The sequence below is a fragment of the Micropterus dolomieu genome, linkage group LG01, assembly GCF_021292245.1.
Source record: "Micropterus dolomieu isolate WLL.071019.BEF.003 ecotype Adirondacks linkage group LG01, ASM2129224v1, whole genome shotgun sequence".
NCBI classification, from domain to species: Eukaryota; Metazoa; Chordata; class Actinopteri; order Centrarchiformes; family Centrarchidae; genus Micropterus; species Micropterus dolomieu.
The window spans coordinates 37756332-37783752 of record NC_060150.1 but is presented as its reverse complement, the minus strand read 5'-3'; the positions used below and the strand labels follow the sequence as shown (position 1 = coordinate 37783752).

At 40.4% G+C, this 27421-nt stretch overlaps 5 protein-coding genes across 10 annotated transcripts in view; 4 read left to right on the top strand and 1 right to left on the bottom strand.

Annotated features, from left to right (window-relative positions):
- The window catches only part of LOC123982980 (sickle tail protein homolog), a 111920-nt gene extending 111365 nt beyond the window's left edge, over nt 1-555 (top strand). Inside the window, exon 20 of the mRNA XM_046069130.1 lies at nt 13-555. Within this exon, the coding sequence (XP_045925086.1) occupies nt 13-555 (543 nt within the window). The remainder of the gene's footprint in view (nt 1-12) is intronic.
- Nucleotides 556-1046: 491 nt separating this feature from the next.
- LOC123983050 (sickle tail protein-like) lies at nt 1047-3850 on the top strand. The gene is made up of 2 exons (XM_046069171.1): nt 1047-1170; nt 2178-3850. Exons 1-2 carry the CDS (start codon nt 1069-1071, stop codon nt 2709-2711), a joined length of 636 nt encoding a protein of 211 aa, XP_045925127.1. The 5' UTR covers nt 1047-1068; the 3' UTR covers nt 2712-3850.
- Nucleotides 3851-3993: 143 nt separating this feature from the next.
- si:dkey-96n2.3 (uracil nucleotide/cysteinyl leukotriene receptor) lies at nt 3994-5828 on the top strand. The gene is made up of 3 exons (XM_046059245.1): nt 3994-4059; nt 4650-4757; nt 4871-5828. The coding sequence occupies exon 3, from the start codon at nt 4893-4895 to the stop codon at nt 5820-5822; it is 930 nt and encodes a 309-aa protein (XP_045915201.1). The 5' UTR covers nt 3994-4059; nt 4650-4757; nt 4871-4892; the 3' UTR covers nt 5823-5828.
- A 2119-nt stretch (nt 5829-7947) lies between these two features.
- Nucleotides 7948-27421, top strand: part of nphp3 (nephronophthisis 3) — a 34341-nt gene continuing 14867 nt past the window's right edge. The window contains exons 1-36 of one of the 4 annotated variants that reach the window (XM_046068903.1): nt 8008-8940; nt 9062-9187; nt 9282-9432; nt 9598-9750; nt 10147-10280; nt 10817-10977; nt 11081-11237; nt 11982-12056; nt 12186-12356; nt 12464-12567; nt 12769-12883; nt 12972-13115; nt 13536-13633; nt 13791-13893; nt 14009-14091; nt 14397-14532; nt 14794-14958; nt 15060-15154; nt 15260-15382; nt 15944-16133; nt 16309-16550; nt 16736-16811; nt 16901-17028; nt 17191-17431; nt 17545-17670; nt 17824-17939; nt 18041-18205; nt 23444-23543; nt 24519-24644; nt 24830-24991; nt 25091-25255; nt 25337-25478; nt 25636-25757; nt 26025-26131; nt 26596-26707; nt 27102-27179. In XM_046068903.1, coding sequence (XP_045924859.1) covers nt 8617-8940; nt 9062-9187; nt 9282-9432; nt 9598-9750; nt 10147-10280; nt 10817-10977; nt 11081-11237; nt 11982-12056; nt 12186-12356; nt 12464-12567; nt 12769-12883; nt 12972-13115; nt 13536-13633; nt 13791-13893; nt 14009-14091; nt 14397-14532; nt 14794-14958; nt 15060-15154; nt 15260-15382; nt 15944-16133; nt 16309-16550; nt 16736-16811; nt 16901-17028; nt 17191-17431; nt 17545-17670; nt 17824-17939; nt 18041-18205; nt 23444-23543; nt 24519-24644; nt 24830-24991; nt 25091-25255; nt 25337-25478; nt 25636-25757; nt 26025-26131; nt 26596-26707; nt 27102-27179 — 5016 coding nt within the window. In that variant the 5' untranslated portion in view covers nt 8008-8616. Of the gene's footprint in view, nt 7978-8007; nt 8941-9061; nt 9188-9281; nt 9433-9597; nt 9751-10146; nt 10281-10816; nt 10978-11080; nt 11238-11981; nt 12057-12185; nt 12357-12463; nt 12568-12768; nt 12884-12971; nt 13116-13535; nt 13634-13790; nt 13894-14008; nt 14092-14393; nt 14533-14793; nt 14959-15059; nt 15155-15259; nt 15383-15943; nt 16134-16308; nt 16551-16735; nt 16812-16900; nt 17029-17190; nt 17432-17544; nt 17671-17823; nt 17940-18040; nt 19380-23008; nt 23304-23443; nt 23544-24518; nt 24645-24829; nt 24992-25090; nt 25256-25336; nt 25479-25635; nt 25758-26024; nt 26132-26595; nt 26708-27101; nt 27180-27421 lie in introns of those variants that run through there. The other 3 variants (XM_046068895.1, XM_046068886.1, XM_046068913.1) reach the window with 3 other exon arrangements.
- On the bottom strand, nt 19339-23562 carry uba5 (ubiquitin-like modifier activating enzyme 5). 3 transcript variants are annotated; one of them, XM_046068976.1, is made up of 13 exons: nt 22921-23562; nt 22576-22732; nt 22384-22429; nt 21863-21952; nt 21642-21751; nt 21464-21550; nt 21300-21384; nt 21111-21215; nt 20838-20965; nt 20617-20752; nt 20414-20489; nt 20193-20299; nt 19339-19864 (listed from the first exon to the last, which is right to left on the bottom strand). In XM_046068976.1, exons 2-13 carry the CDS (start codon nt 22659-22661, stop codon nt 19787-19789), a joined length of 1134 nt encoding a protein of 377 aa, XP_045924932.1. In that variant the 5' UTR covers nt 22662-22732; nt 22921-23562; the 3' UTR covers nt 19339-19786. The 3 variants fall into 3 exon arrangements, with proteins under 3 accessions (XP_045924932.1, XP_045924926.1, XP_045924916.1); XM_046068970.1 differs by having other exon boundaries at nt 23318-23562; XM_046068960.1 differs by lacking the exon at nt 22921-23562 and having other exon boundaries at nt 22576-22906.

Sequence of the window (27421 nt, the reverse complement as noted above, 5' to 3'; positions counted from 1 at the left end):
GCACTAACCCAGGCGATTCGTACGGGCACCAAGTCAGGCAAGAAGACTTTACAGGTGGTTGTGTATGAAGATGAGGAGGAATGCGATGGTACCATCAGGCAGCACAAAGAAGCAAAGAGATTTGAGATTGCACGCTCAAAATCCTTTGCAGACACATCCAAGGCAACAGGCTCAGCCGCACTGAAGAGGCAGAACTCCGACTCACTTGTCAGGACAAATGAGATCCGGAAGAACACCTACAAGACACTGGACAGCTTGGAGCAGACCATTAAGCAGCTGGAGACCACTATCAGTGAAATGGGACCACACACCCCTGGGGAGCCAGTCTGCACAGAGGAAGCTAGAGCAGGGAATGGGAAAGGCCCAGAAGGAGTAGGGCTGAAGAGATCTTCCTCGCTCCCTGCCTCCAGAGGGTCAGGCCCTAAGGTACCCAGCAAAGATTCATTGCTGAAGAAGACTAAACCTCAACTCCTTCCTCGCCCTGTAGTTATCCCTACCACCACCACCACCACTGTCCCCAGTGACCCCAGCACTGTACAACAGGTCTCTCTCTAGCTCTTGTTGCTCCGGGAGGCTTTGGGTCCTTCTTTTTCACTCCAATCCTAACCACTGAAATCACAAAATCATTAATCCACTCCACAGGTGCTTGGAAATGTCCCCCATAGCTTTCTCCCTGTGTGAAATCATGGTGACATGATTGGGGGTGGCATTTTGTTGGGTTCCTGGCTACCTTATTTCTCCTTCAGTTCATTGCTAAAACTCTGAGGTTTTCAGCAAGTGGCAAACTCATCATCAAAGATACACTCATGATGATTAAGCTCTTTCCTATTCTTGACTGCATGTACTACTGTGTATTGACTTAATGAGTTGTGGTCTCACTAGGTGCATGATGTTTCACTGGGGTTGATCGTTGAGGTGTTGAATTGAGGTTCTTTTACCTGTTAGTGCCTTGATTTTTCATACTTCCTATATGGTGTGTGTTTTTTTCTTTCTTTTGTTTTATTTCTTGTTTTGTTTTTCGTTTGGATCCCCTTGCAGAACACCAGTGTCGTTTCCCCTACTAGTCGGATGCCCATCCCTTTGTCTGCGAAGTCCAGGCAGTCGCCGGGTACTACTGACAAAGCAGCAAAACAGCAAAAACTGCAGGACGCTCAGAGGCAGTTCCGACAGGTAGTTTTACTGTAGGGCCTTACCAGAGACTAGAGGAAACAAACATAGGGATTGAAAACATGAGGCATGTATTATTAGGGAAAATAAGACTACCAAAGCTGTGAGATTTCATGTGTTTTGAAAAAAAATAAAGTCGCCATGGTGGGCGACTATGGATCTGTTAATGTTTCTCTCGAGCCTGCTCTGACAAGAAGGCATGCTTGACTCTTGACTGTTACCCCATAACATCACTGTACTGTATGCTTTTGCATGTCCACACTGCTCATGGTTTTCACTGTGTTGGTGACTAAACTAAAAAAATGGAAAAATGACAAAGAAAAGTGGAATCCTATCCTGTCATCGTCTCAGTTGTCATCCCATCTCCGGTTCCCATCACAGCTGAGTTCCTAGACAGTGTTGCCAAATCCCAGGATGCTTATGGCTATGTTAAAATACAAACCTAACTGACTTTTCGGCTATGCACCTTCCTTCTCACAATGCACCTCTGCTCAAACCCAACATTATTGCATAGCTTCTTAACCTCCTCACGGTGATATATTTCCTTACCCTCAAGACCTCGCCACAACTCACCATCTTGCACCGTCAGTTTCAGTGGAATACAGCCCCACATTTCCCCAGTCTGCTCTCACTCTTCAAACGCCTAACCCTATCTAATTCCAGCCTTCCTATGCATCTCTGCTTTATAAATTTCCCTTACAGCCCCTTAACAAGGCCAAACAATCCCTCTAACACAGGCTGTAAATTCTTCGCACGATCTAACTGTGTCTTGGTAACATGTCTCTCAGTTCAGTGTGTCTCACCTTTTATGTAACCTAGTGAAAACAAAACTTCTGTACATGTTGTTTTTGATGTCTTTTAGTTGTGTCTTGGTAATATTTGTGTTGTCATAGTGTGTTTCTTTGTGGATAACTTGTAGTTTTTTTTAACATCGCCTTGCCTCTATATGTATAATTTGACCAGATATCTTTTTTGACAACCAGTATCTGTTTTGGCATCTCTGTTTGCAGGCTAACGGAAGTGCTAAAAGAGTGGGAGGGGATCATAAAACTACTTCCCCTGCTATACCCATCTCTAAAATCCCTGCTTTTTATCCTAGCTCTACTAAAGGCAGCTGCCAGTCTGCACAAAACTCAGATGCAACTAATCCCATTAACCCTTCCTCTGCCTCTTCCTCCTCCTCTTCGTTGACAAAGTCCTCCATCCTGTCCTCTCACACTCCTCGTTCCGGTTCCCTTCCCTCCTCCCACATTCCCTCTCTGTCTAATGGATCCCTCAAACTCCCCACACCCTCACAGCACACAGGTAAAACTCTCTCGTTTCCCTCACAGAATGGTCGAGTGCACTCCTCCTCTTCATTCTCCTCCTCCTCCTCATCCTCCTCCTCCTCCTCCCCCTCCCCTCTGTCGCCCACACCTTTGGGCCCAGGTGGAAAGAGCATCCGCACCATACACACCCCCAGCTTCAACAGCTACAGGTCCCACAACGGCAGCAGCGGCAAATCCTGCATCCCAACAGCCACAGCAGCTAAGGACACTACCTAGCTCCATTATCGCCCCCCTGGCTTTAATGCACTGCAGGTAGACCTGGTCATGTTTCATTATATATTGTTTTGGTTTGTTGGTTTTTTGATGTTTCCAAAAGTTTTTGGAAGTATTAAGTGAAGCACTCCCCAATTCATGTTTTATTTGACACTGGCATTCTCACACCAATGCTTCTATCTCCTTTAAGTTGCATTTTCCAGTTTTGAAAAATATTTACTTGGATTCTGATTCTTTGGTGTAGCAGATGTTCTGACAAAATATTTTGTAATGGAACAAAAAAATATTGAGTTTTACCACTTTGTAGTTGAAGTGGAAGGCTCTTGTGATGTTGAAAATCTATTTTTCTTGCTCTAGCTATGAATAGGGAATTATAGAGTTGATGTACAATCACAACATACCATGTTAAAAATGTCTTTTATTTTTCAAACCAGAAATTGAATAACCATAGTATATTTAATCTTCTATATTTCTTAGGTTGCCAGACATTGAACACAGCTCTTGTAAATGCCTTTTATGAATGTATACACAATGTATACAGACATTTTAAAGTTGAACTCATTAACTTCTGTTTTCTAAGAGTATTTTCTCATTTTTCACCCATATAAACTGCCAATTTCTTTTAGAGATATGTGAAACTGGTATCAAAATTAAAACAAGTTTTGATTTTAGTCTGCATATTTGCCAAAGTTATTGTACAATGACTCACTTCAGGCCTAACCCAGTTACAAGATTTAGGGGAATTTACATGTGTTGGCTGAAGTATTGACCTCCAGTGTTTGTACCGCTGGTCTTGGTTTGTTAAGTTAACATGTATTGTTGTCTAATTGTAAACTGTACTAAAAACAAAGTTATGAATCAGTTCTACCACATGTATATAGAAGCTTCTACTAAGAAAATAAGTAGTTTTTTTTAACATACCAAAGTTTATTTGTATGCATGCCTTTCAAATACTTTAGGAGAGTGGTGTAAAAGAAGAATTATGTTTGCACAGATAGATTTTTGTAAATATCTGGTTTTCTCTTGTTTTTGTAAAGCTTTAAATCATACTGTAAAGGAGCAATGTGGTAAAGACAAACTGTGTTGGAGTAGTAAAAATAAAGACTTGCATGCTTGTAATGCATTGAGCTTCAATATTTTAACTTGTGGTTCTGGCTTCCTCTCTGTATAAGTGTGAGTGTGTGTGTGTGTGTGTGTGGGGGGGGGGGGAAATGAGTGGTGCTGATATAAAAATGTGAGTCACCACACAACAGAGCTTTTCTCACTTCCACTTCACCTTGCCTGAATTCTGACTTTCAGCTGATAGTAAAGCTATAGTAGAATTCTGCAATCTGTATCTCTACGATTACAGGTAAGAATATGACTATTAACAATATTACTGATTATATTATATATTCCCTAAATTTACTCTCACAATTTTGCATTGGATTACATGATTGGATGGTAAAGTACAACAATTAGAACTTAGAAGAATTAGAACTGCAAACATTGCTTTAGCATGTAGCACTAGTTTGTAAGTGAATATATATAAAACATGAATTTAACTGCCACAAATCAGTTAAAGTAATCTTTAGAAAATCTTGTTTCTTCTTGTTTGAAATCAAATTTTAAAGCTAGCCATTTTACCAGGGGAACTGTCACAACATTTAATTACACTGGTATGGCTTGGTGATACCATAAGTACTGGGTAGTGGGTTTTGCAGTTCATCACATTAATAAGTTAAGGTGAACTAAAACTACCAGATATTGTTTGCCATAAAACCCATTTTTCCTTATTTTATTCATACAAATATCTCACACGTTGTTTACATCGTTAATGTGATTTGCAGTCATGTGATTTGTGTTATATGACTGAAATCTTTTATTTTTAAGCTTACTATCTGGTAAACAAAAAATATTTTTCCCCCTTATCAGTAGTGAATCTTTTTCTGGTGTTAACAGATGTCAGTCTGGTATCTGCAACAGTGAAGCCTTGCAAGGACACTTCCTGTTTCTAATAACCCTCATTCACATGATGTTGCATGTGGGTTGATTGGTTTATCACATCAAGTAAGTCATCTTTATATCACATGCACTGTGTTATATGACTTGGTGAATCACTTAAAAAAAGCATCGGGTTGTAGGCTTTCATCATCATAACAGGTTATTTGTGTCTACACCAGGCTCATCCTCCCCACAGCAACAATGAACATCTCTGAGGAGGAGAAACAGGGCTTCTTTGGCAGTGACTCCCACCAAGAGAACATAATCTTTTCTACATTTTATATCCTGATTTTCATCATTGCTGTTCCTGGGAATGCCTTGGCACTGTGGGCTTTCTGTCACCAGAAGAGCACATCTCCATCTAAGGTTTTCCTGAGGCACCTGTCTGTAGCAGACATGTCATACATTCTCATTTTACCTCTGCGTATTGTTTACCACCTGTCTGACAACCACTGGCCTTTTGGACACGTTATCTGTCAACTAGCAGGCTTCCTCTTTTACCTAAATATGTACTGCAGCCTGTACATAATGAGTTTCATCAGCCTGGACAGATTTCTGGCTGTGGTTCTACCTATAAGATCACAGTCAGTTAGGAAGGTAATGTATGCCAAGGTAGTTGTTAGCATACTTTGGGTGATAGTTATTGTGTCTATGAGTCCCATACTTTTCTCTAAAAAGAATGTGAGCAACAACTCAACTGGCATCTGCAACAATTTGTACTTAGAAAAGACATCGCCCACTGCTTTGGTTTCCACTGTTGTGGCATTCATTATTCCCCTCATCACCATAATGGTTTCCTACATACTGATTCTGTTGAAAGTAAGGACAGTCAGGCAACAGGAGGAAAGACCAGTGAAAGACAAAGCTATAAAAATGATCATCCTCATCTTGATGAATTTCCTGTTGGCATTTGTGCCCTACCACGTGAGCAGGGTAATCTACATTGAAAGCCACATTCGCACCCACATTACTGCAGCAAGCTGTGAGTCAGTGGGAAGAGCCAATCGGATCACATCTGCGCTGACCTGTGTTAGTGGCGTGCTGGATCCTGTGATGTATTTCTTTCTGAACAGCGCTTACAGGAACACATTGATTCAGTTGTTCTGTAAAAAAAGGGAAGATAATCAATAAGCAACACATTTCATGCAGCCTAAACAATAAATGTTTTTTTAAAAACTGCCCTCTTTTTGTATTTTAATTTTATTGAGGTGTTCAGTAATTAATGCATTCAGTCTTGGGTTAACACATGTAATTCCTAAAATTTAGGGTTACAAAGTAACCAATCAAAAAAATATTTAGCCTATTCCTCCTATTTCCCAACTTAAACCTTGTATTATGAGTAATAGGGTTGGTTAATTGTTCAACATATACCTGGTGTTTGGAGAACCTTGGTAGGTCAAAGATACTCCTGTGGTTGGTCTGTGGGACACTTGTTAGTTTACCAGCATTAAGTGTAACTGTGTGTAAGATTTCTCTCGAGTAGGCTAATTGTTATGGTAATCTAAAATCTTTTCATGTGGTCATAGTTGTCCACAACTCAAATCAGAATTTCAGGAGAAATGTTTTATACCACCTCAAGAAGACTTCCTAACTGAAAGGTAGGTATTTCAATGTACAACTGCAGTACTTAAGTAAAGTAATTTCCCTGACATTTTTGTGTTATTTTACTTTTAATAGACACAGGTAACAGGTTTTATACTTCCTGTGAGTATAATCCAATTAATCTTATTTTCATACTGTATAAATTATGTTGTATGTCAGTCTCTAACTCTGCCTGTCAGCTCGCTCTGCTCCGTTAAAACTGAATTTACCATACAGAGTTGAATATGAGTGCACTCTAGATTTAGCTGCAGCTAGCTGACTGTGTGCTTCTATATCGCAGTTCTGTGTCCATGCATGCGGCAAACTGAAAACACTATGTCAGAGCGTCCACACAAAAAGGGAAGGAAGACATGGCTGATAGTTTTGTCTTTAAACAGAGTTGCTAAACAGCTCAGCTCACTGAAGGAAGTCATCTGACTATGTGAGGAGCAAGCTTGTTGATGTGTGCAGGAAGAGTAGGCCTAGAGCTCTCCCGTCTGTCTGGTCCACCAATAGGGGAGAAGTTCACCCCATAGAGAAATGTGAAAAGGAGAGGCAGAAATAAATACTATTGGGGAAATAAATAGGGTAGAAAATGCAACGGAAGAATAAAACAGACAAAAATATTAAAACACACACATAAATAAATACATTTAAAAAAGAAGTAATTAATAAATAAAGTTGAAGATTATATCAGACAATAAATAAATAAGGTAATTATTACAAAGGTGAATAAGTAAAGAAGCTAATTAAAAAAGATATATACATTTAATAATATTTGTATAATTTAATTACCTACATTTATTTAATTTTTTGTGCATTTAATCGGATGCTTATTTATTTATTGAGCATTTATTTATTTCTGTAATTATTAGTATTAATTTGTTACAAACAAGAACAAACACACTAATATTCAGTTGGTGCACCTTTGCACATTGTTAAATTATGTTCACTACCATGTCACTACTAATATGACTGACAGTAAATAAGATACTTGGATCACCCACACACACACACACACACACGCACTTTTTAATATAATTCTTTTCTCATATTCCTTATTACATAATGTTGCATAAATTACATGCATTCTGTCTGTGTGGCAGAGATAACAGTTACACAATTTAATAGCAGACACTTGTAACTACTTTGTATCATATTTTAAAAGCACTGGCTTAAAAGAGCTCTGAGATGCAGACATGTCAAAAATGTTACAACCATCCCTGGTCTCCCTTTCAACAACTCAAATAACAGCCCTGCAACTACATAAAGGACTTTTTTGTACTGGTTGTTTTTTAGGAAAATGCAGATTACCGTATCTTATAAAACCTAGGCAATTGACGTCATTATAACACATTAAATAATGTATATACTAATAATGCGTTTGAAAGCTTGACACATGTCACAAGCTAAGTGTCACACCATATGAGGCAGGTACCGGGACATTTTCTAATAGTCCTTTGTCAATAACTTCTGCTATAGCTTCTATAGCATAGAAATTATAGCATAGTATTTGAATATTCGATGGCACAAATTAAATAAAAAATGTGATTCTTAATACAGTACCTGCATACCTGCCATATGGGCTCTGTAGTTACCGTAGTTTCAAGAAAAATTGTCTTTTACCCAGTTTGACTTGTGCGAGCACCCGTATTATCGACTTGTTACCAAGGCAGCCAGGAAGAAGCTGTGCAGGGAGCGGACCGTGAGTTATTCTTGTTTTGTACAACCTAGCTTCAGATGTTTTCACCAAGACTTGAGTGTTTTAGTCAAAATTCTTTCGAAGCTAAAACATGTACGTACCTTATTGTGTCCATCCGATAGTCTTTAACGTTACACCAGCGACGAGCGCGTTGAACAGCTTTTTCTTTGATGTTACATTAAGTTAGCTAACCAAGTCACAACTGTCTTAATCGTTATTGATGAGTAAAAAGGAATAATTAGCTAGTAATGGCAAACGCGTTAGTGATAGGTCACCTTTTTGTTCCTGGAGGCGCTCCTCTAAAAATGACAGTGGTGTGTGAGCTGTTGCTTTTGTAACGTTAAAGTTGATAGCTTCGTGGCTGTAACTTAACTGTAAATTACATCGACTAACGTTAAACTAGCTGTTTTGCGTTTGTGATGCAGCACAGGGAAACCACATTAGGGCAAAGAACTGATAGTCACAATCATCTTGCACAGCCTAGGTAGAGGAAAACGTTTTCATCATACAATGTGAACAGCTGCAGAGGAGTTATCCTTCACGCACGGACCCACTATGCTCCCCTGTCCTGTCTGTCATCGCACAGGAGCAGCTATGGGCACCCGAAAAGGCTGAGTACTTTTGTACGGCTTGTAAGCCACCATGGGCACCGCATCCTCTTTGGTCAGCCCAGGAGAGGTTATAGAGGATGGCTATGGGGGTGAAGGTGGGGAAGCCTGTGAGATCCCAGTGGAGGTCAAGCCCAAAGCCCGACTCTTGCGCAGTTCCTTTCGCAGAGGACCTCGGGTCATTGGGGCCAGTTTCAAATCCACAGGATCTGTGGATCTAGAGTATGCTGCTGAGTATGAAAGACTCCGTAAAGAGTATGAAATCTTCCGAGTCAGCAAGAATAACGAGATCTCATCAATGCAAAAGAAGGAGGCCAAGCTGGATGAAGAGAACAAGAGGCTGAGAGCTGAGCTACAGGTAATGAATTAACTGGATACCTGAGACTACCAGTTTATCATAGCACAACCTTATGGCTTCAATATTTAAGGTTTGTGGATGGTTCATTTGATGGTCGTCATCATTCTCCATGTGACAACAGGCACTGCAGAAGACCTACCAGAAGATCCTTAGAGAAAAAGAGAGTGCTCTTGAGGCAAAGTACCAAGCTATGGAGAGGGCTGCCACTTTTGAACATGACAGGGACAAAGTTAAACGACAGTTTAAGGTAAACCACAACCACGTTTGCTACTGTGTAGCATTCATTCATATTAATCATGTTTGCAATGCATCACATAACCAATTGTTTATTTGACCACCAGATTTTCCGGGAGACAAAAGAAAAAGAGATTCAGGATCTCTTGCGGGCCAAGAGGGATTTAGAGGCCAAATTGCAACAGTTGCAGGCTCAGGGCATTCAGGTCTATGACCTAAATGATTCTGATTCGGATGATAACCAAACCACTGTCACTGGTAAGACACAGAAATCCACAGTGCTGGGACATTTTCTTTTCTTTTTTCTGTTCATCCATTAATTCTTCTAGTATTAATTTTCCATTATAATACAAAATATAAGGTCTTGTTATGTGTAATGAAATCTTGAAGTTTATTTGTTATTTTTTCACTGTATGTCTTCAGCTGCAGGGACACAGTGCGAGTACTGGTCTGGTGGTGTGCTGGGAAGTGAACCTTCTATGGGCAGCATGATGCAGTTGCAACAGACCTTCCGGGGACCAGAGTTTGCCCACAGTTTGATAGATGTGGAGGGACCCTTTGCAAATGTGAGCAGGGGTAAGTAAACTTCAAAAAGTCTGTAGGCAGAAGGGAGACATTATGGTAAATGCGCTGTACTTACATAGCACCAGTCTTACACTTTACATCTTTAAATGTCACATTCACACACTGATGGCAGTGGCTGACATGCAAGGTGCCAACTGTTGAAAGAAACAAATTATTCACACACATTCATACACTGATGGCACAGCCTTCAGGTTCAGTATCTTGCCCAAGGAGCCACAGCCAGCACATATATTTATGTTTGTATATGGAGAGCTTTTGAAGTATGCATTCACTTCACCAAAGCAAATTCCTCATACATGTAAAATACTACTGGGCAATAAAGCTCATTGTGATTCTTATCTTTGCTCTTGTCTCGCAACTTTTGTCATCTGTTTGTGATTGTTTCAGATGACTGGGATGCTGCGGTAGCCAGTCTGCTTCAGGTCTCCCCTCATGTGCCCCAGGCCTTATGGAGTAACACAGTGCGCTGCTACCTAATCTTTACCCAGGAGACCAAAACTGAGCTTGAAATCTTTGTTAAGGTTGGTTAGATGGCCACTGTAAATCATCAAACTGTAAATATTCTGGATATTGGATTGGATAATGTGACACTATTATGTTTTATGGCACTATGGGGCTGTTTCGTGGAAATGGCAGTAACAAAAGGGAAGGGCCATTGTAAGGCTTAAGCTAGAATAGTTAAATTTGTGTTAATAATTATTCATCAAAATTACTGAGCTGCTTGCTCTTATAAAGAAATATTTGTCTTTGATGTTGCTCGTTGGTCTTCACTGAGATATCACTGAAATAGACAAAACAATCATTAATAATAATAATAATAATAAATAATGCTATTGACAGACAACATGAATCTGAACATGCTCATAGCGGTTTCGTTTAAGACTACATTTAGTCTTACATTAACTTTAATCTACCTTCAGTAAATTGGTCACTTCAAAACTAGTATGAATATCAGACTCTGAGAATACAGTTGTGAGTTAACCTGGTTTAAAATGGCATTTTGTGGAGAACTGCCATTAATCCTTGTCTGGGAAATTTGCTTTGTGTTTCATTACAGAAACACTCTCCTGTGTTACGGAGAATGTGTGAAGGTCTCGGCCATTTCTACTTGAATGTCTGCTTTCCAGAGGAGAATGCTGCCTCATACGCTGTGGAGCGCAAGCAGGAGATTGAACGGAGCTCTGTGTGTGTGCTTCTTCTCAAATCTACTGTCACTAGGTACAGTAAGTCCCATACCTATCGTCGTCTCTAAGGTTATTACATTATATTATTTATCTATAAATAAATGAACATTTTTCTTCTGATATTCACACGTGCATAGCTCCGTGGTAGAGGACTGTGAGGAGGCTTTTGTTAAAAATCCAGATGGCCATCCACTGGTGCTCTTCCTCAGGACTGAAGAAGATCACAATTTGACTGGACCCACCAGGCAGCTGCTAGAAAGGATCAATGCTGCAGACAAGGCCGCTAAAGTCAAGGTTTGTGTGTGCCAGATATTAAATGAACAAGGCAAAACAGAATACATGAGAGAAGGGAATAGTTCTTTTCAAAATGAACTTTAAAGTCATGAGGATGTGTATGTGCTTTTTGATAAATAGCCTTAATTATGCAGATTAGTTTCACTTAGTATGGATGCTCCTCTGCATTGCCCTTGTTTACACACTTCAGTCAATCCCAACAGTACCTGGGCAGTATAACCAAACTATTAACTGTAGGCAAAAAGCAGAAGTTGTGTGTTAATTGTATGTAACCACTAAGCCTAGCCTTAAAGCACCAGATGGCTACATAGAGGGTAATTGACACGCTGTACTTCCCATGACCTCTTTGTTTGGGAAAGAACTCTAAACTTCTGCTTTCTTCTCAGTCATGAGAGATATGATTTATTGCTGCACATATGGTCTTCAGCAGCTGGCAAGCATCTATGATGGTTCAATATTCCATCTCCATCAACAGTTTTCCAATATACAACAAACAAACAGCCACAGCAGCCGCCAACACTAGCTGGCTTTTCCCTCTGGCAACACCTGTGTCTAATTGCACCTGCCCTCCTGAGTAGATGAGCCCCATTTAGATATGCCAGCACCCTGGTACCACCTACTGGCCAAACCTTAATATGAAACATTAGAATGGCCCCTACGTCGCCTTTTAAGTTGACATTCTGTATTTATCTGGTTGCTAGTCGCCACAGTGCTTGCGCTGACATGTTGTGAACTCTAATCCAGGTGGTGGATCACAGTGGTTCTGCTGAGGAGGGAGCTGACCTGATTTATGCTCAACTAGAGAAAGTCATCAAACAGGTACAGACTGCCCCTCAGCAACATCTGTCTTTTTATAGAGCCTAAAGTGTTGTGTGCTTGCTTGGATTTATGTTCATGCCTCCTGTCCCTGACAGCTTTTTAACCTCCACTTCTACCCTCACCGTGTAGGAGTTGCTGGGTCTTGAAGGAGGAGATGTTGACTCTAAGGACTCTGGGATAGAGGAGGGACGTGAGGAAGACTCTGGAGATGTGCTGTGGGATCTGCATGATGAGCAGGAGCAGATTGAGTCCTACCAGCAGGCCTGTAACACTACAAACTCCCAGTTAGGCTTCCAGAAGGTAGGGCAGATCTTCTCTTATTTTTAGCTTTCTTAATTTTGTCTTCCAATCTAATAATTTATTCTTTAATTTCTTTAAATCTGTGTTGTATCGGATGTCCACCTCAGTATATAGATCGTTTGAATGACATGATAGCTGCTCCCCCTCCCACCCCTCCTCTGCTGGTGTCTGGTGGTCCGGGCTCAGGGAAGTCTCTGCTGCTCTCCAAATGGTGAGAACTGAAGTGTAATGTGTCCCTTCACTGATGGGCCCTTTGTATGTATGCCCAATGTTTATCTTTCAAAGTGGCATCTTTGGAAAAAATACATCTTGTTTTAATATTGTGCTGTGAGTCTAAGATGAGGTGTCATCGTGGAACAAGATATTTTGTAAGGTTGGTCTACTTTGGTAATTGTTCTTTAATCCTTTCCAGGATCGAGCAGCAGCAGAAACAGTCCCCCAACACCTTGTTCCTTTATCATTTTGTTGGTCGCCCACTGTCCACAAGTTCAGAGCCAGTTCTCATTATCAAACGCCTCACAGTCAAAGTAAGAGGTCTCTCTCATTGGCTCTTCCATAGACATAGTGAAGACTCTTCTTACTGGATAACTGTGGGAATGTGTTTTCTGTCTGTAGCTGCTGCAGCACTTCTGGTCCATTTCTGGCCTGTCCATGGAGCCCAGTAAGATCTTGGAGGAGTTCCCCCGCTGGCTTGAAAGACTATCAGGACGTCATCAAGGAAACATCATCATCATCATCGACTCCATTGACCAGATACAAGTACACCCCATTTCTTTTTTAAACTCACATTAGAGATAAAATGTACATTTTTGTCTCAGCCTCAACATTTGGAATAATTTTCTCTACAAGAAGTGATAGACACTTTTTGTTGTTGGTTCTTTTATACCTTGTGTACTATAGGGAGGCCTGATGCACAGGGCTTCAGTGAAAACAGGAACCTGTGAATTATGTGTGACTTTTTATGTGACAGCCCTTCCCTATATTCTTGCTTGGTGTATGAAAACATACACATGATGGCACATGTATAAAAATGCACATGACTGATGTGTATAAAAATATGCACATGAAGGCATGTGCTTTTGGCTGTGGGGACCCTTAATTTCTGTATTCTTTGAGTCCAGTTTCAGTTTTTCATCTTTATTTAATACAGATTTTCATAATATTTCTCCTTTCTTTCAGCAAGCAGAAAGGCACATGAAGTGGCTGATTGACCCTCTCCCTGTCAATGTCAGAGTGGTTGTGTCTGTCAATGTAGAGACATGTCCTCAAGCCTGGAGGTGAGACACAGTGCCTGAATTCTACAGATCCCAGTCAGTTTACGTTATATTTTGTATTATTTCAAAATGCTATTTTTTTTCCCCCTGCAGTGGTTTATGTTCCTAAATACGCTCTTGTAGTAATGCCATTTGTAATTCAGTCACCGTGTCTGTTTAGGTTGTGGCCCACACTCCACTTAGACCCACTGAGTCCCAGAGAGGTCAGGAGCGTTGTAAATGCAGAGTGCCAGAGCATGGATCTCAAATTTAGCAAGGATCAGGTCAGTAACCAGCTCACCATACCCCGTTATAAAAACGATAGAGATTTGAAAGTGTAAAAAGATGTTTGTTTTCTTTGTGAAAATGCCACCCTTGAATGTTGGATCTTTGTTTCAGGAGAAGAAGCTGGAAAGGCACTGTCGATCTGCATCGACCTGCAATGCATTGTATGTCACACTACTGGCAAGGATGATCATCAGGTTAGCCACCTCTGGTTTCACAACTCCAAACAAATTGAATGTCACAGAAAAACTCTCTTTTCTTCCCATCCAGCATGGTCAGATCACAGGCTGAGCTACAAAATGAGTTTGTAGAAAAGCATTTTCTGCAAACCTGTTTGACCCTTTGAAGAACACACTCTTTTAATTGCAATGGAATTTATGTAATGGTAAATCTCTCTGTAAATTGCTTCAGAGGATATGGCATTAAACCTGGCTTATCTGGGTTCATATCTTTTACATTTTGTTCATTGGATTGTATGCCATGTTTTGTTACATTTCAGCAGTATATCCTGTTTGTCACTGGAGAAGAGCCTGGAGCAGTGTCTACAGTGTCAAGACACCATGTCACTATACCGCCTGGCACTCAAGATGATGCTGAACTCCTTCAACACAGACAGAGAGAGACACTTTATGAGAGAGGTGACCTATACTCAGACAAAATAACAATAACTTGTCTCCACTTAAACACAGAGTTTTGTCGTCACTATTGATTTTAATGGCAAGTGCGTTCTGCAAACCTACCTTTCATTCACCATGTTATATTGTGTTCTCATGATACAGCATTTTCTTTTGATTAGTTGTAAATATTTTGCAGTGGGTCTGTCTGGTTTAATTTGGCCTTGTATATTCTTTCTCTATGGTGCCTAGGAATATGTGTTTTCTTTTTTAATTTCTCCTTAGATACTGTGTCTAGTATGTGCCAGCCATAATGGAGTGAGTGAATCAGAGGTACTAGACCTTTTACCAGAAGTGGAGTTGCCTGTCCTGACCTCACTGCTTTACCGTCTGAACAGACTCTGCATTGTAACCCTCCGTTGTGGGCTCATCAGGTTTCAACACCTGCAGGTAATTGGGCTTTGGCACACAGTACATCATATCATATATCATATATTATGAATAGATAGTTTCGTTGAAAGTTTTAGTCTGTATGTGTGTTTGTCTTTCAGGCTTGGGAAGCTGTGAGGTTGGATTTTCTGGATGGAGGAAGCAGCTCTGCTGCTTATAGAGAGAAGCTCATACAATATTTCAGTCAGCAACTCAGGTGCTGAAGAGTAGTCTTGTTCTCCTCATACAAAACAACGCACATTCTTTTGTCAGTACAACTCATTGTCATTGTGTGTGTGTGTGTGTGTGTGTGTGTGTATAGCCAGGACCGTGTGACTTGGCGTGTCGCAGATGAACTGCCCTGGCTGCTCCAACAGCAAGATGATAGGACTAAACTACAACTTAGCCTCCTGAACCTGTTTGTCTCCCAAAACCTCTACAAGAGGTACAAATTACATATACACAAGCAGATACTCTGCCACATTTATTTAGTTATAGTTCTCCTGGGAAAACTAAGTTGCTGCTGGAAGAGGTGTCGGTGAGCCAGTAGTGGGCAGTCTTCTCTCTGGTCCTAATAAGAAGATCCCAGTGCCCTAGTGCAGTGATGGGGACACTGTGCTGTTGATGAGTTAAATTGAGGTCCTGACTTATTCTGGTCATTAAAGATTCCACAGCACTTGTCGCAAAGAGTAGGAGGTTCCTCGGTTTCATGGCAAAATTCCCGACCTGGCTTTCTCCATCTGGCCACCTAAGCGTCCCCATGTGTAATTGGCTGAATGTTTCCCTTCCTCCCTGCCTCAAGCTAATGTATGTTGAGCATTGTGGCACAAAATGGCTGCCGTGCGTTACCTGGGTGGCTGCTACGCATTGGTGGTGGTTGAGATGAGTCCCCACCACTTCACTTTGAAGTGCTTTGAGTTTATATGATAAAGCGCTATATAAGTGCAATGCTTTATTATTATTATTAGTAGTATTGTTATTATTATGTCTTGTTTTCTTTTTCAAGGGGTCATTTCTCTGAGCTGCTAGCCTATTGGCAATATGTGGGCAAAGACAAAAGCTCCATGGCCACCGAGTACTTTGACTCCCTGAAACACTATGAGAAGAGCTGTGAGAGCGAAGACAGCATGACCAAGCTGGCAAACCTGTATGAGACCTTGGGACGTTTCCTCAAAGATCTGGGCCTCCCTAGTCAGGTAGTATACAGGACTGCAAGATTTTAAAGAGTATTAGCTTTGAAATAACAACCATTTATGGCAGTTTTATGTTTCATTTGCTTACATAAGCCTAAATAAAATAAAGTGTTCTCATATAGACCTCACTTTCTGCTAGGATAGTGCACATATTGATTCTGTCTGTCTGTTTGTCTAGGCTGTAGCCCCTTTACAAAGGTCCCTTGAGATTAGGGAGACAGCTTTGGACCCAGACCATCCCAGCGTAGCTCGCTCCCTGCACCAGCTAGCCGGGGTTTATGTTCAGTGGAAGAAGTATGGTAACGCTGAGCAGCTATACAAGCAGGCCCTGGAGATAAGTGAGAATGCCTACGGAGCTGAGCATGCCAGCGTAGCACGAGAGCTGGAGTCACTCGCCATGCTGTATCAGAAGCAAAACAAGTAAATGTTTGTCTTGGTGTTGGCATGCACGATGATATTTATAATAGTTGGTTGTTCCTGCCAAGCATCCCACCTGTGTTGATGATCTTATTAAAAGTTAAGAGTAACTAAAACACCCAGGGACACTGCAGGGTTTCATTTAAAATACACATTTAACGGCTTACACCTGGCATTTTAACAATCAGATATGAACAAGCAGAGAAACTCAGGAAGATGTCTGTGAAGATCCGTCAGAAGACTGCTCGCCAGAAAGGTCATATGGTAAGCATGTTTCCCAGATACCCACATGCTTAGTCACATTCACTTGATCGGTCATATTGTACATGCCTTTTATCTACTCCTTCCTTCAGTATGGCTTCACTCTGTTGAGACGCAGAGCTCTACAGCTGGAAGAGCTGACCCTGGGAAAAGACTCTGCAGACTGTGCCAAGACACTTAATGAACTGGGTGTCCTCTACTACCTCCAAAACAACCTTGAGTAAGGCAGTTAGCATGTACACAGACAGATGTAAAACACTTTCCATTTTAGACTATCTCAAATTGCACCTTCTACTTGATTGTTGATTTGTTTCTTCAGTCTTTAAGCCTTAATTTGTATGTCCACTAACATATCTAAAATCCCTCTCTTTGTCCTCACTAGTGCGGCCAAGGTATTCTTGACCCGCTCTCTGGAGATGCGTCAGCGTGTCCTGGGTCCAGACCACCCAGACTGTGCTCAGTCCCTCAACAACCTGGCTGCACTGCACACAGAGAGGAGGGAGTATGAGACAGCTGAGGACATGTATGAGAGGGCGCTAGACATCCGCAAGACGGCCTTGTCCCCAGACCACCCCTCTCTGGCATACACACTCAAACACCTGGCCATGCTCTATAAACGCAGAGTGAGTCACATCTGACCGTTGACACTGAAACTTTAATATTCTGTCTGTTGAAAAGCTCATTCTGTGTTTATCATTGGCTGAGAATCTGATTTGAAGATGTGTGTGTTGTTCAGGGGAAGCTGGAAAAGGCTGTTCCACTGTATGAGCTGTCTCTGGAAATCAGGGAAAAAAGTTTTGGGCCCAAACACCCCAGTGTGGCCACAGCACTGGTCAACCTGGCTGTAATCTACTGCCAACTAGTGAGAATGTTTATCATGCTTTCTTCAGTCTGTGCCACATGTTCCTGACTTGCATATTTCTTGTTTTTATTTCAATGGCTCTTATGAGCATGTGTAGCTGTATTTCAGGTTGTATAGAGCAAAGCTAACTATGAATTGCTTTGTCTTTGGCAGAAGAAGCACAGTGACGCCTTGCCTCTTTATGAACGAGCGCTGAAAGTATACGAGGATAGCTTGGGGCGCTCACACCCACGGGTCGGAGAGACCCTCAAAAACCTTGCTGTGCTGAGGTACAGTAGTTTACATTCTACATTTGGCTAATCAGAAGTTTAATCATGACTGTTTAATGAAACAACATTTCTTTCTCTGTTTTTATTCCTTTTGTAAATAGCTACGAAGAGGGTGACTTCGAGAAGGCTGCAGAGCTTTACAAACGTGCAATGGAGATAAAGGAGGCAGAGCCATCGTTAGTGTGTGGGAACGCCCCGTCCCGCCACTCCTCCAGTGGGGACACATTCAGTCTGAGGGGACCTGCTCCCCTCCCACATGCCCCGAGGTGACTCTGTTCAGCCACTTACTGCCACAGAACAATACAGGCTGGTTTGACAGCACTAACTACCATAGAATCACCAAATCAGGACCCCATGGTTTTATCAAAAAGGGAACCATCCTGGTCATCACACTGTGATTGTTGTCTAGTTGAATATGCTGTACCTGCGAGTATGATTAGGAAGTCTGCCACATTAGTCTGTGAAAAGTATTTATTAATATTTCATTTCACATAATCATGTGTTTAAGGAAATCAGTCCTTTTCATGGGCCTGGAACTCAGGTTTACACTGTTAATTCAGACTCAAACACTTTGATCTTTATTACATGCGGATGCCTGAAAGTGTACATCAAAATGGCAGCACAGATTCATTTGCACCCGTAAAACACGGTAATTGAACAGACACACAAAGTGCTTTCCAATGTACAGTAGATATTACTGTATGCACTTTTTCAAATCTTTCATTTTTTGTCAATTATGGTTATGGAATTAAGAAAACCCAATGAATCATTCTTTAAGTTTGATTTTAAATGAACAAGGCTGAAAATACAGTAAGGGCTTCTCAAGGTTCTTTTAAGGAGATGACATCATGAACTGTCAAACACTCACGCTCACGCTGATCATGCTGTTATCTTTTACCAAAACTCTTCAGACCTCAGATTTATTGCCAAGTCTACATTCCTGAATGAAGGGTTAGTTTTTTTTTTAAAGTTGGTACATTAAGATAGTATTTATGTTTACATTAAATTGTGTTTACCCACTAAAGTATGTAATCCAAAAAGAAAAAATGTATAAGGTCCAAAAACAAGCCTTGACCAAGTCTGAGGAAACATCACCTCTGGTACTGACTGCATGCTGTTTATACAAAACTAAAATGTCTGTTTTATTCATTTACAAAGAGTATTTTAAGGGATTTGCCAAAACCATGAGTGTCAAGGTACAAGTACAATAAAGTCATGATTTATCGTCTGATTGAATGAACAGTATGTTAGTAAAAAAGGGACACTATACCAAAACCTCAATCGTCTCATTGCCAAATATAGTACATACTATGTATCTTACGTGTTTTTATATATTCATGTATTAATGTAAAATCTGTACAGGACAATAACAAAAATGACATCCAATGTATCAAGAATATTGTATTCCATCTAATAAATACTTTATTCAGACAACTTAAACATTGTTCATCAGTACTGTTGTTGCAGATGTTTTTTTAAAGCTGAGTAAATGACAGAGTACATGCATTAAACGTTCATTAGCGTAGAAAATACATTGGGATACATGTTAATGTTAAACATTGGCATTATTCTAGGCTTGGAGACATTTCATTAGAGACTACCAATTTTAAGTGCCAAACGCAATCCCAGTTTCTCAGCAAATTACACATTTGACTGACTGCTTTTGCATTTTCTGGGTGCTGGGTGAAATGCCATTAGCAGACCTTTTTATGCATTTCTCTTCTTTATCAGTTACAATAATTGATTCTATAATCTTTTATTTTACATTAATTGGCTTTTCCGTAAGGGTCCTTGTTATCAAAGAAAGCAACGTAATAGAAAAGGCATCATAATCTTCAGATTGGTGCCTACAACTTTCTCATCTGAGCCATCAAGTCTTCTAGGCTCTGCTCAGTGTCCTCCACTGTCTCTCCACTTGCTGTACTCTGGTTCAAACATGAGAAAACAAAATATTAGCAGAATTTAGTTGAAAAGACTCCTAGTCAACACAACACAAAATAGTGGAATTTAAGCTAGCATTTAAAGTCCATATACATCACATTACTGCTGACCCATTTCCACCACATCATGATTTTTAGACTGATTTCCTACTTTGGAGCCAGGCAGTCATTTTCATTTCAGTGTATTAGTTAGATACCAGTATGGAATTAAAATACAATTGGAGACTACTAACTTGCCCACGGTCATATGTCACAGTGAATATTTACTTATCACAATGTAAAAACTTCCAGTGTTGTGTTACAGAAAACTGACCTCAGCTGGAATGGTGTAAGCCACAGTGATGCCTTCTGGCAGGTCAGGCACTGTGCCTGATGCAGCCTGTAACTCTGGGTCAGTCATCTCTGATACTAGTTCAATACCTGCACAGCACAGGTGTGTGTGTGTGTGTGTTAATACACATAAGGAGATATAATATCTTGTACAACGTCAAATCCATGCAAACTGGTACAGATTTAACACTGTTAGTTGCTCACCCCACTCATTGTCCTCGTGCACAACCTCCTCCTCTTCCTGCACAACTTCAACCTTTGGCCGCTCGGCTTCTTTTTTCTGAAGGGAAAAATTCACACAGACACGGTTAGCTTTCCCAACTGGTACAACGCAATATAAGAGGGAGTATTGGCAATGAACAGTTGTTTGGACGTACTTCTTAACACTTAAAACAGCAGGCACACACCTTGTACTCCTCCTGTTGTCTCCTGCAGTAGCGGTCATTACACTGGGGGTTGGCTTTCATGGCCATGGTGGGGAAAAAGTCCTGCATGGCATTGTAGCCGAGATAATAACTGACAGTGCCAAACTTTAACAGATACCTGAAAGACAAAAAAATGTTATGAACAATTTACACACATACGGCACCTTTAGGTTTACCACTGCCCTTAAATAATGATATCTTACTTGAGGACATTTTGCACCAGGATGCCTGCCACGACGCCCATTGTTGTTGGTAAGCTGGCAGCACACACACCCTCCCTTTTTAGGGTCTTCTCATCGATGTTAGCTGCCACCACCAGGGGGGGAGCACACTAACAAGGGATATGAATCTGTATTACGACTACATGTATATTTAACAACTACTACTTTGTTTCTCACAGGGCAATGTTACTTTCAGTGCAAAGAAAAGTATAACTGTGTTAAAAAGGTAAAGATTATTTTTCTGTGTGGACATACAGCGAAGCAAGCCGTCTCTCCGGGAATGATGAGCTGGATGTGTCCCGATACAGCGTTCTCACTGACACCAGACTCCATCCAGATCTGACCTAGTTCATTACAGGCCTGGGACAAACATGACAAAATTATTACCATCTGCAAGAGTAACAGTGTTTAACAGCTCTGTTTTTGTGACAGTGATGTACTTACTGTATTGATGGCCATTCTGGCCTCAAAGTTGTCCACGCAGCTCAGGATCAAATCCACGGGCTTCCCTTCTTCCAGCCCTCCATGACTGAGAAGACACAGTAATATTTTGTAAAGGCCTGCACCACTGAGGAGAAAGAATAGTAATACTAAAAACTGGAGAGTACCTGATGCGCTCCATAAAATGTGTAAAATTTTCCATGGTGGTAATATTGTAGTTGTGGGTCTCAAATGACACATCTGGGTTAATGTTCCTGTTGAGAAATTGAGGAACATGTAAACAAAAAGAAACACGTAACATGTAATTTTGGGGGGGAAACTGGATTACTATAAACACCAGCGTACCTGAGTGTGTGCTCTGCCGCTTCCACTTTACTGAGACCTGCCTGGTGAGGCTGGAAGAACAGTCTGTTCATATTGGCCAGCTCTACTTTATCGTAGTCAAAGAGGAGCAACTGTGATGATGCAAGCATGGAGGAGATTGGGGTAAGCACAGGCAGACAATCTACTGAACGGGTATAAAGCAATGTAGAAGAAATATTTTTTTTAAAAAAAGGTTGTATTACCTTACCAATGCCACATCTAGTGAGCATTTCAGCAGTCACACTGCCAACTCCTCCAACACCAACCACAGCGACAGTGAATGTCCGGATTTTCTGTCAACAAAATTTGAAGATGATTATTCATCCTTCCTAATGTTGTAAAATAATTTATCCACTCTTTCATTCAGGTAACATTGATAGGTAGAGTCTGATATATTGGTGCAGTGCTGATATTTGGCCATATGTGGAATTAATTTATTTTAAGTTATCAAGAATTAATCAGTTCATATTTTAATATTATGTGACAAAAACTTATAGTTTTGGACCTGGATTTGAAACTACCATGCATCTTGGTATTAATATTGAATGACGTGTGGAAGGTTGCACCCCACATGGGTGTGAAAATTGGAAATTGAACAATATCAGTTGTTCCATACTTTCAGTATTATCTTTTTAGAGCATTATGATAATTTCTGTTAGGGATAAAGCAGCAACCACAGACTCATGTACTGGATTCAGAAAAGAATAACCCTTAAATTTCATACCTCATAATCATCCACGATGCCCATTCTCTTTAAAGCCATTAGACGACTGCAATGAAAACACAGCTGAGATTAGCTCGTGGTCCATTATGTACCACCATATGGGATGGGTGACTCATAAGGCGTAGCCTCTCGGCGTTATGCACAGTCCTGGTAAAACCTGTCAAAGCCAAACTACAGAGGTAAAAAAATCACCTGTACGGGTTGGAATCCACAACTTCGGCGCTCATTTTTTCAATCTTCGGTCTGTGAAGTTCCTGGCTTGGTGGAGCATCCTCCATAGCACACTGCCTCTGCTTACACTTTATCAATTCATTTTCCAGCTCCCTCACCCGCAGCTTCAACTCCTCTACTGTCGCCATTATTAAAGACAAATATCGCTAAACAATGTTACCGAAATATAATGGTATAAATACAATTGCAAGTGAACTATCTACACGGCTAAATCCGTACAGCAAGTACACGTCTTCACAAGTGAAATCAGCTGTCTGATTCTGTGTTCTTGTAAACAATGTCCGTGCAGAAAACGAGTACAGTTACCTCGAAATGTTCCTATATTATTAGTGGACTATTCCAACAGTCTTTTGAGGATTTCAGCTGACCGTTGAATTATATCTGACCGTTACATTTTAAAACGACTAAATTTCTGTAAGCTATTGCCATAAATATACTACTAGACATTGATGAGTACGTTTAGTCGGTGTGTGTATCTGTAAACGGTCCGACTACTATCAACGCTGTGAAAGTTAGCTCATCAATGCACCTGGGAAATTATTAACCTACTCTTTAACGTTAACAGACATGGACGAGCAAACAACTCCTGTACGACAGCAACATGAATTCAATGTTGGCAGACTTAAAAGTTATCTGTCTGTTAAGTCACGGATGTCTAACCATGACACACTCACTGTCAAACAGTACAGGTAAGTTAGGATACATAGAGCTGGTTTGTTTCACAATTTCTCAGCGACGTTAAACGAGCATTTGAAAGTTCATATTGCACAGAGCATGTTTAGCTAATTTAAACTGATCACACGCTAACAGCTTCTTGTTGTCTTTTCAGTGCTGGTCAGTCAAACCCAACCTTCCTAATACAAACACCCTCAAACAGCTTGGTGCTCAGGAAGAAACCCCCAGGTGAGCTGCTGCCAGGGGCTCACAAGGTAAGGGTCAAAGACTGTAGGTAAGGGTTCACAAATGAACTTTGGTCAGCAAAACCTTGGGCACTACTGTTGTGTGTAGTCGCGCACTTCTTCAGCAGGGGGAGACATTTTATTTGGTGTGCTGGGGTATTCTGTTCACGGTATCAAGTCAAAGGGACAGTCACAAATACATTTATGTGTTTGCCTGTAAGCCATATTTGACAGAAATGCACGAACATATTTGAAGAAATACTCAATTCTTCTACATTGTAAAACTCCCAACAACACATACATCTTCTAATAATTTCCTAAAAAGTTTCCTGGAAAGAATTTGAGTATGTAATTTGGTACTAATTATAGGGAAAATAGAGTCAACGTTCTAAGACAGCCATTTGAGTTGAATTGTTCTTTTGTTGTTACGTTATTTTCCATTGGGATTTCCTTGAAAGTTCAATTTAAACCCAAGAAAATATACATGTATTATTCCCCATGTATATTCAATTGCATGCGTAGCTGTTGTGCTGCAAGCTAGCAATTATTTTGGATCAGTGCAGTGTGTGTGTGTGTGTGTGTGTGTGTGTGTGTGAAAGCATGACAACTGAATACTGTCTGCATTTTAAAAACAATTTTTAACCTTTTTTTATTAAGAGAGGTTTCACTTTCACTTTTTTTGCAGATCACATTCAGTTGCACACATAACACATTAAAACTAGAATGCTGTAAATAAAAAATGTGAATGCTGTCTGTTGAAGGGCTTGCACTAAACTGAATTGCTGACTAGAAAAAAGTTGAATAGTACAAATGAATGAAAGATGTGGAATGTTTTAAGGATTGTTAAAAAGCTTCCAATGGACTCACAGTTTGATATATGGGTAGCAAAGATTTAGGGATATATGAGACCCGTGGGGGAAAAAAGAGTTATAATAATATCTTAAGGTTTACAGTGTGGGTGATGTTTTAGTATAAAATGGTGGATCTTTGTGACATTGTTTACAGGTGGACAGGGAGTATCGGGTGCAAAAGGCCCTGTTCTCTGCTGGCTTCCCTGTACCTCAGCCTCTCTTGCACTGCACTGATACTGAAATCATTGGAACAGAGTTCTACTTGATGGAGCATGTGAAGGTAAGTTTGTGCCAAAAATAATGAACTCCCAGCATCTAATATTTTTATTTCTGTTTTGCTTGAACTATAAAATGAAAATTGGTTGCTGCAGCACCCCCTAAAATAGGCATAATAAAAACCATAAGTTAATCATTTTGTACTACGTCATTAAATAGACTTGCTGCTTATCCATCCCTATCGAACAGGGGCGTATATTTAGGGATCTCCGACTTCCTGGAGTGAGTGCAGCAGAGAGAACAGCTCTATATGTGGCTGCAGTGGAAGTGTTGGCAAAGCTTCACTCATTGGACCTGGCTTCACTGAACCTTGAAGGGTATGGAAAAGGATCAGGCTACTGCAAGAGACAAGTGAGATAACACCTTGTACCCAATAAATCAAAATAATTTTAAACAAGTTCTCTGGAAAAAGGAGTTGTGACGTTCAAAAGTGGCTTTCCATCTCTAAAGGTGTCCACCTGGACAAAGCAGTACAATGCAGCAGCCCAGAGAGACATTCCAGCCATGAATGAACTGTCTGATTGGCTGATGAATAATTTGCCAGCCAGTGATGATGAGGTCACGCTTGTCCATGGAGATTTCAGATTGGACAACTTGATATTCCATCCAACAGAGGTACAACTTCCCAAAGAAGTGTTCTTACTGATCCACTTCATGTGGCTGTAATGCTTTACAAAGTGCATTTGATGTCGTTAGGCACGTGTGATAGCAGTGTTGGACTGGGAGCTGTCTACCACTGGACAGCCTTTGGCAGACTTGGCCTACTTTCTTATGCCTCACTACTGGCCTACAAGCCTTAATATTATCAGCACAATGGGCAGCTTAAAAGGTGTAGAAGGTAATGTTATCAAACAAATAATAACTCAGAACAGTGTAACAAGTTTAACAAATAGCTCAAATAGATGGACATCTTTGTCTAAAAATACATGTGTTACTGTAGACACAGTGTTTGTTAAATCAATTGTTTTTGTCTCCTCTCGCCAACCAATGCGCAGGTATCCCAACTGTGGATGACCTGAACTCCATTTACTGCCGGTGCCGGGGTATCCCATTTGCTTTGCCGCAGTTGAATTTCTACTTGGCCCTGTCGGTCTTTAAAATGGCAGGAATTGCCCAGGCTAGTATCCATTTATTATATTAAGTTCTACTGCACTTGATCCCTATTTTCCTTTTTAGATATCCACAGATTGCAAGTGAAGTGCACAGAGCAAGTAATACACAGTTGTGAAACATAGCTTTGAAATGATAACTGTAGTATTACATTGTTCGGATACTTAAAATGTCTAATCATTTATTGGTATTGTGTTCTTAACTGCCAAGGGACCCAGATGGGCCTGTGTATCTTTTAATCTAATATTCATCACTCTCCTTTATTCACCATCAGGGGATCTATGCACGCCACTTACTGGGTATTGCCAGTGCTCCCAATGCAGCTCAGTTCGGCCAGTGTGTGGAGCCCTTGGCAAAGGTTGCCTTGCAGCTTGTGCAGAGGTTGGTTGCACTTACACCTACTAGAGTTATCTAAGAAAATGTCTGTCAATGTTTTTAGATGGGTTGCTGATTAATAGTGACTGAATAATTACTTTTAAAATATAATAAATGCTGTAAATGGCTCATCTGACTCATATCTACTTGGCTGGTTTTATTTTATCCATAAGTTGTCACCCAGCAGTTGTTAGAAGTCGATGAAAGTCATGACTGTTTTTTAGGTATTCATTTTAGTAATTTGCATTAATGTGCTAATATAAGCATTAATGACGTTTGATAAAATTAGCATTAAACTTCCCAAACATTGTTAGTAATAGAATATTTTCTAAATTCAGTGTGGGCCAGAAAACAGATTGATTCCACTAGCTGACTGAACTTAAGCCAGCAGCAGTTGGAATTTGGCATCAAGATGCTGCTTCTGATATTCTGTGTTGACTTTTTAAAGTGTGAGATGTGTTTCTTGCCAGGTCTGTCACAGGTCCTACAGAAGACGGTCTGTTTCTCCAGACGGCTAAAGGTCGGGCTGTTCTCCAGCAAGTCAAAGACTTCATGAGACATTATGTGCTTCCTGCTCAGGAGGTCAGTGGCAAGAGCAGCCAAGAACAGAATAGAGATTTGTTTGCACAGATGGACTTTTGCAAGTTGCAGTTGAAAAGATTTGCAAGAGCACATCAGTTCATTCATGCAATCAGAACTAATTCATTCGAGCGAGAGAACAGGGAGTCTTTTGATTACACAAATTATATTGTACGGTGGGCCTCATAGCGGTCTTAATGCAGTGCAGCAGTGTGATGCTAAGAGATGGCATTGCAAATCTTGTTTGCTTTTATTTGTGGGAGCAGTGGTTTATTTTTTTTATTTCTTTTGTTATGGCACAGGTTCCCACTGATAAAGAGTGCAGAAGTGAAATTAGAGTCAAAAGGAAATATATTGATATAGAAACTACTCTGTAAAAACTGTTGTTTTTCTGCAGGAAGTTGCAGAGTACTACTCTAAGCATGCTCAGTCTCCACAGAGGTGGCACACCCCCCAAATAATAAAAGATCTAAAGGTATGTAAGGATATTTTGTATCTTTATTTTAACCTTTATTTAATTTGGTGGTGGTTTTTTTAAGAGATCTGTCAACATTATTTTTATATATATATATACAGTGGGTACGGAAAGTATTCAGACCCCTTTAAATTTTTCACTCTTTGTTTCATTGCAGCCATTTTCCAAAAATCAAAAAAGTTCATTTTATTTCTCAGTAATGTACACTGAGCACCCCATCTTGACAGAAAAAAACAGAAATG

Bases quoted from the DNA above. Each gene is read 5' to 3' on its own strand.
- si:dkey-96n2.3 (XM_046059245.1), top strand. From the start codon at position 4,893: ATGAACATCTCTGAGGAGGAGAAACAGGGCTTCTTTGGCAGTGACTCC.
- LOC123983050 (XM_046069171.1), top strand. From the start codon at position 1,069: ATGCCCATCCCTTTGTCTGCGAAGTCCAGGCAGTCGCCGGGTACTACT. The intron at 1,171-2,177 runs GTAGTTTTACTG...CTCTGTTTGCAG, and splicing joins CTCAGAGGCAGTTCCGACAG to GCTAACGGAAGTGCTAAAAG.
- uba5 (XM_046068960.1), bottom strand. From the start codon at position 22,742: ATGGCGACAGTAGAGGAGTTGAAGCTGCGGGTGAGGGAGCTGGAAAAT. The intron at 21,551-21,641 runs GTACGCTGGTGT...ATTTCTCAACAG, and splicing joins GCGGCAGAGCACACACTCAG to GAACATTAACCCAGATGTGT. The intron at 20,966-21,110 runs GTATGTCCACAC...ATCCCTTGTTAG, and splicing joins GAGAGACGGCTTGCTTCGCT to TGTGCTCCCCCCCTGGTGGT.